This window comes from Octopus bimaculoides, chromosome 2, assembly GCF_001194135.2.
Source record: "Octopus bimaculoides isolate UCB-OBI-ISO-001 chromosome 2, ASM119413v2, whole genome shotgun sequence".
NCBI lineage: Eukaryota > Metazoa > Mollusca > Cephalopoda > Octopoda > Octopodidae > Octopus > Octopus bimaculoides.
Window position 1 is genome coordinate 125,716,406 of NC_068982.1, and position 14,286 is coordinate 125,730,691.

The 14,286-nt window shown below is 37.5% G+C and overlaps 1 protein-coding gene across 1 annotated transcript; it reads left to right on the plus strand.

Moving 5' to 3' along the window:
• Positions 1-1,540: 1,540 nt before the first annotated feature.
• On the plus strand, positions 1,541-6,574 carry LOC106871217 (CD63 antigen). The gene has a single exon (XM_052965582.1). It carries the CDS (start codon positions 1,574-1,576, stop codon positions 2,309-2,311), a length of 738 nt encoding a protein of 245 aa, XP_052821542.1. The 5' UTR covers positions 1,541-1,573; the 3' UTR covers positions 2,312-6,574.
• The last annotated feature ends 7,712 nt before the right edge of the window (positions 6,575-14,286 follow it).

Consider the following 14,286-nt stretch of genomic DNA (forward strand, 5'->3'; position numbering starts at 1 on the left):
GTGATTCGGTTTCAGTTCTGGTTCAAGGCTGTTTCCCATCATTTAATCTATTATTAATTTCTTTATTGCCCACAGGGGGCTAAACATAGAGGGGACAAACAAGGACGGACAAAGGGATTAAGTCGATTACATCAACCCCAGTGCGTAACTGGTACTTAATTTATCGACCCCGAAAGGATGAAAGACAAAGTCTACCTCGGCAGAATTTAAACTCAGAACGTAACGGTAGATGAAATACCAATTCCTTTATTACCCACAGGAGGCTATACAAATAATGGGTCAAAACAACTGATTGGGGTCAGTAATACGTTATATTACATAAATACGAATATAAAAATTATATAAAATATATAAGAATCGAATGAAATACACAATACAAAAATACTCTTAACTTTTGGTAATGCAAGGAATTCACTTTCTGAAACATCAGAAATGTTATCAAAAATTAAACTTTCGATCTTCTTCGCTTCCCACTCGGTCGATGAATCTTCACCCGACGAAGACACACTTTTCGGCATCTTGCCGGCAATTAATGTTTTCCCCCAAAGGGGAAAACCACAAATAGCTTTCGGAAGAAAACTAAAATACAATTTTTAAACAATAAGTCGAACAATAGGTATAACGATATAGCAATTAACAGAAACTTTCTTCACGAACACACTCCAACAATAAAGTTTCAAATGCAGTCGAAATACCGCCCGGCGTGCTAACATTTCTGCCAGCTCGCCGCCTTCATTTAATCTATTATTGTTCTTTCAAAATGTATAAAACTTACAATCTCTGCCACTGTTATATAAGCAACTGTATCAAGTGAAAAGAAACATTTTAAGAAATAAAACATATTCCTGATAAGATTTGTATAGCGGGATCAGCAAACATATCTCAGTTTTCTGTCCTGGTTATTTCACATGACGTTCGTCACAACACTGCATTTCCTGTACCGTCCCTTCACTATAAACAAAGTATTTAATATAAGGATTCTTTGTTCTACAACTTAGCCTTAAATGATCTTTTGATGACTTCCTATAGACATAGGGTCTGTTTTAATTTAATTCTGTATTTTATTTTAAATTTGAAAAGAATGAAAATTTGCTAGTTTGGGTTATCACTTTAAAATCCTTTTTTAGTGAATCGCAGGAGGACTTATACTGAGCTTTTTAATTTTTTTTTATTTGGAAGGATTCAAAATTGTTACTTTTGACGTTTTAAAGTAAACGTAACATTAATTTTAAGCACTTAGAACTTTAAACAGCAACTACTGTGGAATGCGAACTAATGACACACAATTTACAAATTTGGAGCCTTTATGCTCTTAGCCATTTTGTCTCTTCAGCAAATAATAATTAGCGAATTGTCATTTTATAATACTAATCGGTTCGAGTCTTTGCTGGCTCGAACCAACCATCAATAACTATAGAAAGATAATTCATATCACCAATTATCAAAAGTTATTGAAAAACATAACTCATTTGCATAACAAGAGAAAATATTGCTACCAATATGCTTAAAAGATTTTTAAAAAAAAAAGGAATTTATAGAAGAGTTACAGTTTAAAGAAAACAAAGCAGGCGTCATGTCGATGGGATCGTGTTCTGCGAAATGTACATTAATTCTGTTGAACGCATTCTTTCTAGTTGTTTCGTTGGTGCTTATTGCTGTTGGATCTGTCATGCAAGTATCCTTTCATGCGTATGCACAAGTTTTCCGTGATAGCGTAAGTGTACCAGCAGTACTAATAATTTCCCTCGGCCTCTTAATATGTATGACTTCGATTTTTGGCCTAGTGATCGTTGTAAGAGAAAGATACATTTTATTATCAGTATATTCTTGCGTACTTGTCATTCTTGTTATTGCTGAAACTTTTATTGGACTCGTTGGCCTTACCTTAAAGTCTTATGTGCGCCAAATTGTGGTGCATACAATGCAAGTGGCTGAGAGGAAATATAACGAGAGCATTTCTGCGGCTTACACTTGGAATACTATACAGAACAACTTGCACTGCTGCGGTATTTTGAACTACACTGAGTGGTCGACTTATTTGAACAATTCTGTACCAGATTCTTGTTGCATCTCTTATAAATATAACTGTGGTATTAATGCTGTTGAGGCCAACAACGTTCACGCGACAGGCTGTGCTAAAGCTTTGTTTCACTGGCTCTATGAACACCAAATTGTCATCGGCGTACTTTGTGCTGCTTTTGTCTTGCTAAAGATTTTGACGCTTATGTTAGCGCGTTGTTACGGCAGATATCTCGTGGAATTTACAGATCAACCCAGTCTGAATCCTTTCAAAACTTCTATATGGCGGTAGCAACAAACCGTAGCTACTAAAAATGTCTCTGAAGAAACTAAATTTTCAACAAAATTGTGACTATAAGTTATTGGACTGTTAGTTTTGGCTTATTTGCTTAGAATAAAATTTTAAAAAAAAAAAAAAACCAGTTGTAAGCAACGTATTCAAATCTGGTTGTACCGTGGAAATTTTGTTCGAGTCTATTATAGCGTTCTCAAAATCATTTTTTTTTTTTTTCCAATGCTTTCAGAAAAAACTTCTCTTCGCTATAGACTCTATTTGTGGTTCCTAATTTTATGCCATAGAAGTAATACAGAATCAATGAAACTTTAATTGCCTAAATTTTTGATACTTTTTTCCAAAAGTGGAACGAATCGATGCTTCTTAAAAGCAAATTTCAATCTTCAATGACTTGTGAAAGGAACTTTTATATTATCTGAAGTGCACACGACCTCCCCGGAGTTGCTTTACACTGAGTTTTCTTCGCGTTCTAACAATCTCATTTCAGGCGAACAAAAGCTTTATTTACATAAATAAATGGTTATTTCTGGAATGCCTCTAACTTCATATCACTTGTAATTTGTCTTATCTTAACAAGATTATTTCCAGTGTAATTCTGAATTATTGCATGTTATCCTACACCAACTTCTAAATTTTGACTTGATTAGATAGTTCTATTCTGACATTAGCACTTTAAGAAGTAACCAATTGACTGAATCGGCAATGTAATGAATTTTTAATTTTATCAGCCAAATCTTGATTTTCAGGATTTTGTTTAGTGAGTGCTAATATTATATGCAAAGACTACATCTCAAAAATGGTCCTCTTCAGAAACTTTCTGACTACATCTCACCATCTTCGGGACTTCTACAATAAAGTATTGCTACCAAATCTAGAACGGTACTGTTGCTACACAACTTGTACAGCGTCCAGGGAAAGTCGCTTAAATTTGCATGACACGAACGCTTCAGTCCTTGGTTTACATCTTCTGTCGCTTTCTCGCTTTTTCTATTAAAAAAAAAACTATCTGCATTTTGTAGCTGGCTCCTTTCCATTCCTCCTTCCATCGGGTACTTTCCTCTTCCTCCCATCACCTATGTTGAGTCCAATACTCCAGGCCATGTAGCAACCACAACATTTAGTTAATCTCAGAATGTCGGTTTTCAGGAACTCTCTCCATACATGTGTTTCTCGCCGTTGTTGGCTTGCAGCGATTTCGATGAAAAGTTAACGACCTTGAAAGACCCGCGGAAAGCCTTCAGCATAGTCACTGCTTCCAGCGCACATATGCAGTAAAAAAGCTCGCTAGTATATAAACCCTGATTCGACAAAGGGTTACATTTTGTTAAAATGTCAACTGCATAAAAATACATTGAAATTAAACTGTTAACGGACAGATTTTTCCTGATACGTAGCAAATAAAGGTATTAGCGGGCATAACATTCCTTAATTTTTGTAATCTAGAATTGCACAATCATTGAATAGGTACTAAAAACCTCTCCTCGTCTCACAAATCAAACGGTACTGCATATTTTCAATGCAGGCCTACCATCCAGTATTCGAACGTATTTCCATTATTGTACTTGAAACTTTATTTTCTATTTTATAAAATGCAAATCGTAACCTTGGTCAAATCCTGTCTACTCTAATAAAAACATAAGCTAGACACTTCTGGCCTTTTCTTTTGCATCACTGCATTTCTCCCCCCCCCCTTTAAGTACAGGCAAATATCGTGTGACAGCAATTTCCTGACTCGTATTTGCGCAGATATTGATTATGTAGGATTAGTTGAACATTGTATTTGAAATGTCAGACAGTGCAAGGTGTTTCGATGTCTTCCTATTCCCCTTCTCTGCAAAGGTTTATTTGCGCAGCAAAATGTGAGTTTATAGAACGTTTATGTGGAGATAAATTAAAACGGCTTTGATTGCCTGTACCCAGAGATTCTCAACATTGCGTACGAAAGTATTTTACTGGTCAATAAACCTGCTTTTCATAGTCACCTGCTAAGAGATATTTTCCAGGATAAGAATGTAGTTAGTCGTCCCAGTTATAGAAAACGGTAATTTTATATATATATATTTTTTTTTTTCTAGTATTGGTATCTGACCATAATTTGGGGTGGGGTTACAATTTATTAAATTACTCTCGTCGTGTTTCACTAGTACTTTTATCGACTCCGGAAGGTAATAAACTAAGTCGAACTATTGTCTTGCATAACTTGATGGATTAATACAGCTTAATGCTAACTGTCTCGATACAAAACCTTGCATAATTAAGGCTAATGTAGAATCTCCTTTACATCTATATCTTGATTGCATAACTAAAACATTCGTCAGAAATTTGTACTTATTTCCGTTTGTGTATTTAGATTATAAATTCCCACTACCTATAAACACTTTCAAAATTACCCAGTGAAAAATTTTCTTATATAATAAAAGTGTGTGTGTGTGTGTGTGTGTGTGTGTTCCTTATGGATTCGAAAACTGTTGCCGATTTTGACATGAGGTATCAAAAGATTCAGTAATCTTTCGGCTACCTGGTTGATGAACTTTGGGACATAGTGGGACACAATACTCGATTTAACAACAAACACACACACACACACACACTAGATGCAAGAATGACTGTGGCTGAGAAGTTTGCCTCCCAACCACATGGTTCCATGTTCAGTCTCTCTGCATGGTACCCTGGGCAAGTGTTTTCTAATATAGCTCTAGGCCAACCACACTTGTGATTGAATTTGGTAGACGGAAATTGCAGCGTTCTTCGTCAGAAAATGACCGCGAAACGTTCATAAAGAGTTGTTTGTTTCATACTACTCGTGTGCCGATTCTGCCCATAAATGAACAAATACAATGTGGCTGTAGGTCATAAAACCCGGGCAACGCCGGTGTGCATAGCTAGTTAATAAAATAAGATCAAGCTACATAGTCTTCAACAAATTATGCAATACCTAAAATATCTTAAAAAGTAAAATATTCTAAATAAGCTACTTCACAATTTTTTTGTAACAGGGTTCTTCTCTCTCAACAACATTTATATATGTAAAAGAATGGGGAAGCACCAATATTTCATTTGTGCTCTATCCCACAATTTTTGCCATGAACGATTACCAAACCACGTTGTTGCTCTAAAGTAGAGATCACTTCGCATATCTTTGCTTCGATGGTGTTAAAACAATCCTTTTACAAGTGGCACCAATTGTTTTTCTATTACTACCGATTCAAGCATATGTATCAAGCACCAATGCACACTTATGCTAGTTTCCGTCCTCGGCACTTCCTGGGCGGACCGTAGCTTTGCTGACAGCACGCAATGAACATTATGCGTAGCAATTTTTCAGCTACACTTTAAATATGTACACGAAGAGAATTTTTTTAGGATCGTATTTAAAATGCCAATTTTCACGCAATATTATCTTGCATCATAATGCGGCGAGCTAGCGGAGTCGTTAGCACGCTGGACGAAATGCTTAGCCCTTCGCTACGTTGTTGAGTTCAAATTCTGCCGAGGTTGACTTTACCTTTCGTCCTTTCGGGGTCGATAAATTAAGTACCAGTGAAATTCTGGGTTCATTGTAATCGACCAGTCCCTTCCCCCAAAACTTCAGGTTTTGTTCCTTTAATAGAATATTATTTTGCATCATAACACCGATCTGGAATTACGTAAATATATCGTCGTAAAGTGTTAGCTGCTAAATGGATGTATATAGGCGGGAGTACTTTCAAAGAACAAGTATGGGATTTGGAAATGTTCCGATAAATACGTTCTCTGCAATGGCTTGAGTAAGAAGCAATAGTAAGTTTGCAGATAGCCATTGTTATTAGCTCAGTTTAATCTCGTAACATTTTCTAAGGTCACCGAAGCATGTAGCATGCATCTCACTACTTTATAGATTCTACACTGTACGGTGGTTGTGGACAGACCCATCTAAAACTTTAAAAACTTCTGCTTTAAAAAAAATAAATAAAATACATCCAGTTTATAAACAGCTGCTTCCCATATTCCCACAAAATCTCTTTAATCAGGATACAAAAGCATTTGGCATGATATGAGGAAGCAATCCAGCCAATCGTCAGTAAATGCGAAATCTGAGTTTAGATTAGGGATGGTGAGCAGAAACTTTAGACTTAAGAGGATCTAACAACTCCAGTCGCTCCATCCAGTTCGCTTAAGCAACTTCAACATAGTCCTCAACGTATAATTCTTGTCAGTCACGATTTAAAGCATACGTGATGTATAGCGTAGCGCTTAGTCGATGACGAAAAATATGGGCTTGGTAGTCGGGTAAAGCTCCGCGCAAGAAGCTCAATGCCACTGTGTGGTATTTTGGACTTCTGATATACCCTCGAAATGACCGATGCCATGAGAATGGAATTGATAGGCAACTGCAGGGAGCCTGCCACACTTGCGCGCGCATACTACTTATAACCAACTCACCAACCGGAATCAGTATATTTTTTTTAACTGACCCTGGAAGATGAAAGGCAAATTTAACCTCGGGAGAGGGGATTCAAACTCAAAGTACAGTTGGAACAAATACCACGAGGCATTCTATCAACCATTCTAACAACTCCGTCAATTCACACGCGTCTACGCACGCACACATATATAACCGTATATTTATTGTTTATATGTGGATATGTATTCGTGTGTGTGTCTATCTTTGCTGCAGACACTGTCTGATTAAAAAAGAAGATTGTCTAAGTTCATGTCATGTGACTTAGCGGAGCGAATAAAAGAGTGATAAAATATATACCGCTAAGTACTAAGGTCGGTGTGATAATTAAAAATCTTCGAGGTGGTGCTCCAGCATGGCACCAGTCTGATTTCTTCGATTAAAACAATATTATCTTTGACTTCTATTGGAAACATAGGCATGGCTGTGTGGCTCACAATTTCGTTTAGAAAGCACGTAGTTTCGGGTTCAGTCTCACTGCGACACTTTGGGCTAATGTCTTCCTTTATATAGCTCCGCGCCGACCAAGGCCTTGTGCGTATATTTCTTATACGGAAACTGTGTGGAAGTTATATATGTGTGTATGTGTGTGTGATGTTAGCCCTCCACCGCTTTGTAACCTGTGTATGTTTGTTTACGTCCTCATAATTTAGTGATTCTACAAAAAGTAACCGATAAAATATGCACCAGATTTTAAATAAATACTGGGGTAGATTTCTTCGAATAAAACCTTCAAGACGGTGCCACAGCATGGCCACAGTCTAATGACTGAAACAAGACAAAGTAAAGAAAGGCCAAAAGATAATAAATTAATGTGTGGTAAGGAGATTGCTTCCCAACCACAATGTTCCGGGTTCAGTCCACTGCGTGGCACCTTGGGCTAGTGTCTTCCACAATAGCCTCGGACCGACCAAAGCCTTGTGAGTGGTGGATTTGGCAGTTGGAAACTGAGAGAAGACGGTCTAGCCCACTCTTCTTCATTATCTGCATCAACGGCATAGTGGACAACATCAAACATTCTACATTGAAAATCTTTGCAAATGATTCCAAACTCCAGAAAACCATAAACGGTATGGGAGACCGAATACGCCTTCAGTCGAATCTGCTGTTGTCCAATGGGCGGGAAAAAAAAAACAGTATGCTTTTAAATGAAGATAAGTTTGATTTGATCCACTTTGGAGAAGTGGATACTCCACAAATTACCATATGTTCTTCCCTAGTGTCGTCCAACAACACCAGAAACCTTGGAGTAATTGTTGATAAGAATCTAAGCTGGAGTTCCCACGTAAACAGCAAGGTTGACTTGGTCCGCAAGATGTACTCCTGGATTCTGAGAACTTTCCGGTCTAGAGATGCCCACACCATTCTTCTCTATTCTACTTTTGTCCGACCCCACCTTGAATACTGTTGCCTATTGTGGTCTCCCCATACGAAGCAATTCATTATGAAAGTGGAAACACTCCAGAGGTCAATGAGAGGCACTGACTATTGGGGTCGACTAAAAGACTCAATCTTCACTCTCTCCAACGCCACCGGGAGCGCTACATCATTTGTGTGAAGTAGAAAATATTCCATCAATATTGCAGATAATGTCGGCATCAATTTAAAAATCTATCCAAGACTTGGCCCCCATGTTATCCGCCCACTACAAAAATCGAACTCGGGACACATAACATTACGTCACAACTACTTTACCTCAACCGGTCCAGCTCTCATTAATATTATACCAAAATATGTCAAAATGGAAACGGATCCCATAAAATTCAAAAGTTCACTGGACACTGGTTCCGGGTTCAGTCCCACTGCGTGGCACCTTGGGCAAGTGTCTTCTACTATAGCCTCGGGCCGACCAAAGCCTAGTGAGTGGATTTGGTAGACGGAAACTGAAAGAAGCCCGTCGTATATATATATATATATATATATATATATATATATGTGTGTGTGTATGTGTGTGTATAAGTTTGTGTGTGTATATGTTTGTGTGTGTATATGCCTGTGTTTGTCCCCCCCGCCCCACATCACTTGGCAACCGATGCTGATGTGTTTACGTCCCCGTCACTTAGCGGTTCGGCAAAATAGATTGATAGAATAAGTACTAGGCTTACAAAGAATAAGTCCTGGGGTCGATTTGCTCGACTAAAGGCGGTGCTCCAGCATGGCTGCAGTCAAATGACTGAAATAGTAAAAGAGTAAAAGAGTAAGAGTATATATATATGTGTGTGTGTGTGTGTGTGTGTGTGTGTGTGTGTGTGTACCCCCACCAGCGCTTGGTGTGTTTGTGTCCCCGAAACTTAGCGGTTCGGTAATAAGGACTGATAGAATAAGTACTAGGCTCACAACAAATAAATCCTGGAGGTCGATTTCTTCGTCGACTGAAGGCGGTGCTCCAGCATGGCCACAATCAAATGACTGAAACATGTAAAAAGAGTAACTGATTAATATCGAGAAGACGTCATGTTTCTGTGAACAACATCCGCATTCTCCAAGCAAACTATGTTTCGTCAGCGGATTGTCATTTTCATTCCACCCCTTTCACAGTCTTATTTTCCTAAGTAGGGAAGTAACGTCTAAGAATGTATTTGAGGTCAGGCAGCGTTCGTTCAATAAAGTAAAGTGGTTGGATACTGTCAAGTAAACACTATGGGTTGTTTGGTTTTGCAGTTAGTTGTTTTATTTATTTTATTTCATTTATTCTTTTTTTATTGTTGCTTTCATGTTGTTATCTGAACGGGTTAATAGAAAGCTGGAAATCTATTTATCTGGACTGTGAATAAATAAATTGACAAGGCCGTCAGTTAGTGCGCTTTAGGGGTGAACGAAGGGACATCTGCGTGTTGAAAGAGAGACAGAATCAAAAAGAGACAACTGGGGAAAGTTTAGATGAGGAAGATGTGAGTTAATGAAAGAGAGATGGTGGGAGAGTGTATGTGTGTCTTTGTACTTATATGAGGGTGAAAGAGAGAGTATGGTGTGTGTGAGAGAGAGAGAAAGAGAGAAAACGGGTGTGTGAGAAAAAGCAGCCGAAAACATGGGAATTCTGCTTTCAATAGAAGTTTTGTTTATTTACATTTTTTACTCAATATTATCGTGGAATTTCGTATTATCTTGGAGATTCGCTTCTTGTAATTATAAACCACTGGTCGTAATTAAAGATCTTTGGTGAAGAAACCACCTGGTGGGTTTATTATCAAAGTCGATTTCTACTCAACAGCTAATATTTCCTATAAATATATTTCAAAGAATGAAACTCTTATCACGTACTAACCGACCTTGCCTTACCCAGTTCCACTTTCAAAGCAATTTCCGGGTATGCTTAGAGCAGGTTTCGCAGTCAACTGGAATGCATATTAGAAATATTAGCCCGAACATAAATTTGGATTGGTCAGAGAATATGAAGAAAAGCCGTGGTGTTGGTGTTAGCGCGCTGTGTGAGTAACCGCTTTCGTCAAAAGAGAAGGCTGTGATTGTTATAGAATTCGAGAATTTTCACTAAGAACTTATGAGGATATGTTAACTAGAACGTGCAATCGTATAAGGGATCATTTTGTTCCAGGTTGTGCTATTAAATTAGACAATGCCTGGACCAGCTTCGGCCGAAACATATCTAAGTAATCTAAATAATCAACATAAATGTACTTTAGCACGCTGATTACGAAATCACGACTTATTTTTGGAGAAAGTACAATTAAAAATACTAAATTCAAGTTTTTGGCGCAGTTTCTTTTTCAAGGCCACATAAGAGTGAAAGTAATTTAATTTGTCAAAACTAGGTGTTTTTCAGTCCCGCCTCCCCAAAAAGTGGAAGTAGTTTTCTTGTCAGAAAAGAGAAAATGTTTTCTAAGATTCTTGATATAAAACTCTCGTTGGAACAGATTTTGTTGCATCTCAGGAAGGTTACAAAATAACAGAAACTATGAAACAACGTTCACTTAAACGTTGATGTTCTGTTAGACAAACTATACCGCAGTGGATACCATGAGAGAAACTCTCATATTGGTTTTTGGTGCAAAATGCATTTGTTTATATATTATTTATATTTTTTAACAAGCTAATTGCGACACCAGCGCCTGTTCTGGCACTGTTATTCTCTATATTGCTGGAGAGGAGATGAGTCACTGCTTTCTCTAACGGTCGAGCGTCAATCATTGACAAAACCGAAGAAGGTCGAAATCACGTGATCTGGTAGTCTCGGCGCTGGAGGTGGCTGGGGTTTATCTCCCCGATAGCGATATAAACAATAAGTGGATTTTGCACCAACAGCCAATATGAGAGCTTCTCTCATTGTATCTGCCGCAGTATAGCTTGTCCTATCAGAATAACCACATTTAAATGGGGATAAATATCACCCCTCGGTATTAATACTGCCACTGTCGCTCATATATATTAGTATTCCACGTATAGAATTAGATGTAGATTTGTATGCCGGTTACGAAGATTTGTGTTTTTCTTTCTTTCTTTTTTTTTTCGTGAAATGATTTTGTTTCTCATAAATGCACAAAGCCTGAAATTTAGGGAACGGGACTAATCGATTACATGGACCCTAGTACTTGACTTGTACTTTACTTTAACGACCCCGAAAATAAGACAGTACGATGTTAATCAAGGGTGATTTTGGCTGCTATTTCCAGCAGATTAAGCGACCGTGTATCGGTGGTTCTCAACCATTTTTTGCTTATGGACCCCTTTGATCCCTTTTTTTACTCTACTTGACCCCCCCCCAAGCCATTCGATGTTTAAAAAATCCTATTATATTTTTTATAATTAAATATTATTAGGAATTGTATTAAAAGATTGTTAAAATATTCTGTGTATTTATTCTTTTACTTGCTTCAGTCATTTGACTGCAGCCATGCTGGAGCACCGCCTTAAAGAGTTTTAGTCAAAGAAATCGCCCCCAGGACTTATTTTTTGTAAGCCTATTACTTTTCCTTTCGGTTCTTTTTGCCGAACCGCTAAGTTACGGGGACATGAACATACCAACATCGGTTGTCAAGCGATGGTGGGGGAACGAACACAGACACAATGACACACACACGCATGAATATATACAGTAACACCTCATTTTATGAGGACAGGCTTTACGAGACCCCGGGTTTACGACTTTTATTTTTTAAGCACAAGATCCAAATTTTGAATAAAGTGCTGAAGTTTCTACTACCATAACAAATGTTTTTGCATGTTACCGAGAAATTTATAGAGAGCGAAAAAGAGTTTCTTCAAAGGAAATAACAACCCTAGAATTGCTTTAAAAAAAATCTACAGCCCATCTACAAGTGCTTGTGAGTCGGCAATCGTGTCTATAAGTGATGGTGCGTGCGAGTCTAGTATGTGGGAGAGTAATTCAGAAAACGATTATAATAATAATATTTTTTACTGTAAATGATTTTGACATTCGTTTTGCATTACATTCTACTGTTGTTTTGTTGCCATTTATTTACTAGTATTATAAATTTTATAGGTAAAATATTTTTCTGGGATCGAATTACGATTTATAACATTGCTACTATGGAAAATTATAGCTCTGCTTTACGATTTTTCGATTTACGAAACAAATTAACTCGTATATAATTATTGCGGCTTTTTTTCGCTCTTTTCAATTTGACGGACAGATTTTTTAATTAATTTTTTAAAACTAAGCACTTTGAAACTTCGGACACTGGTAGAATGTGTTACATAGAACAGGGTTTACTCTTAACGTTTTTGACAAAATTTTGTATTTTAGAAGTTATTTCGTGTTAAAGTTGTCGTATTTGGGTAATTTTAACCAACCAATGACGTGTATTCAGCTGAAGAAAATTACTGCTGCTCTTTGTGAACAACAACTTCCGGGTCCACTCCCCTAACAAAACCCTTTTTCAATAACCAGAGATGTTTTTATAGCAACATAAGTTTGCTGTATCAGGGTTGATTTGAGGCTAAATAACGACAAAATTCTCTTCAGCTGAATACACGTCATTGATTGGTTAAAATTACCCAAATACGACAACTTTAACACGAAATAACTTCCAAAATACAAAATTTTGTCAAAAACGTTAAGAGTAAACTCTGTTCTTATGTGACACATTCTACCAGTATCCGAAGTTTCAAAGTGTTTAGTTTTTTTAAAAAATAATTTTAAAAATCTGTCCGTCAAATAGAATAGATCCCTTTTTTTCAACAAATTTTATTCATCAAAGACAATAACAATATTTAACAAAAACATCTTTAAATGACGGTCTGACCGTCTGCCAAGCAAATGGGAGGCAGTAATTGAAGTAGATGGTGAATATGCACCGGAATAATCATTTAAATATGTTTTTGTTACATGTTATTGTTTTTGTTGAATAAAATTTGTTGAAGAAATCTGTCTAGACTCCGTTTAAAGGTAATGGGATCCTTTTCCTCTTTGATCAGTTTAGGGACAATGTTAAACAGAGCAGGGCCTGTTGAGGAAAAGAAATTGTGTCGCAGTGTACCTATATGTTGTGATCCGACGCGCTTCTTTCAGTTTCTATCTACCAAATTCACTCACAAAGCTTTGGTCGACCTGAGGCTATAGTAGAAAACACTTGCCCAAGGTGCTACGCAGTGAGGCAGAACTCGGAGCCATGTGGTTGGGAAGCATACCACACAGCCACGCCTGCGCCTATATTGTAGAAGTATAAGCAATTCATTGCAAATAAATTTTAGCATCAAAATCTTATATTGACCCCCAAGGGTCATAAAGAACCCTGTTGAGAACCACTGGTGTAGAAGCTCCCGCAAAAGCCATTTTAACTAGGAGAGAGAGTGCAAGCAGCCGTACTAAATCAAACCTGTTGACTGCTTCGCAATTTTGATGGAGGGGTTTTATCACTCTACTGTGCTTTTTATATATTTTTGTCTTTTATTCCTGTTTGCTTCACTCTCACTCTCTCTCTCCCTCTTTCTCACATTGTGTCTCTAGCTTTCTTTCCCTCTCTCTCACACACTCTGTGTTTCTAGCTTTCTCTCCTTCATTCTATTTCTACACAGTTAATGTATCTTCCTCTTCCTTTCTCTCTTCCTACTCATTAAATACAAAACCATCAGTGAGTCGTCCTACATACCAACAGACGTACATAAATTCATACACATATATTTCCGTATTTGTGTGTGTAATATTAATTTTCATGCTTCTAGACAGCATGTGAGATACCAGATGAGGAGCGTCTCATTTCTAAATATAAAACGAACCCCTGTCACCACCATCCCTTCCATTAAATGCTAAAGGAGCAGTAGGATAGTTTGCTACGGGCTTATATCTTTAGTGAAGACTTTCGGGTACACTGCTGCTTGAGACAGTAAATTTTTTGTCGCCTTCTCTTTATTCTGTTACTGTCTCTATAGAATTAATGTGACCTGAAACCGAATACTTGTACTAAAATAAAGATAACATCGACTGCGACACGTATACGGAGAGGTCGTGAATGGTAGCTACGAAATTATTTGTTGTTGTTGTTGCTGGCACTCCGTCGCTTACGACGTCGAGGGTTCCAGTCGATCCGATCAACGGAACAGCCTGCTCGTGAAA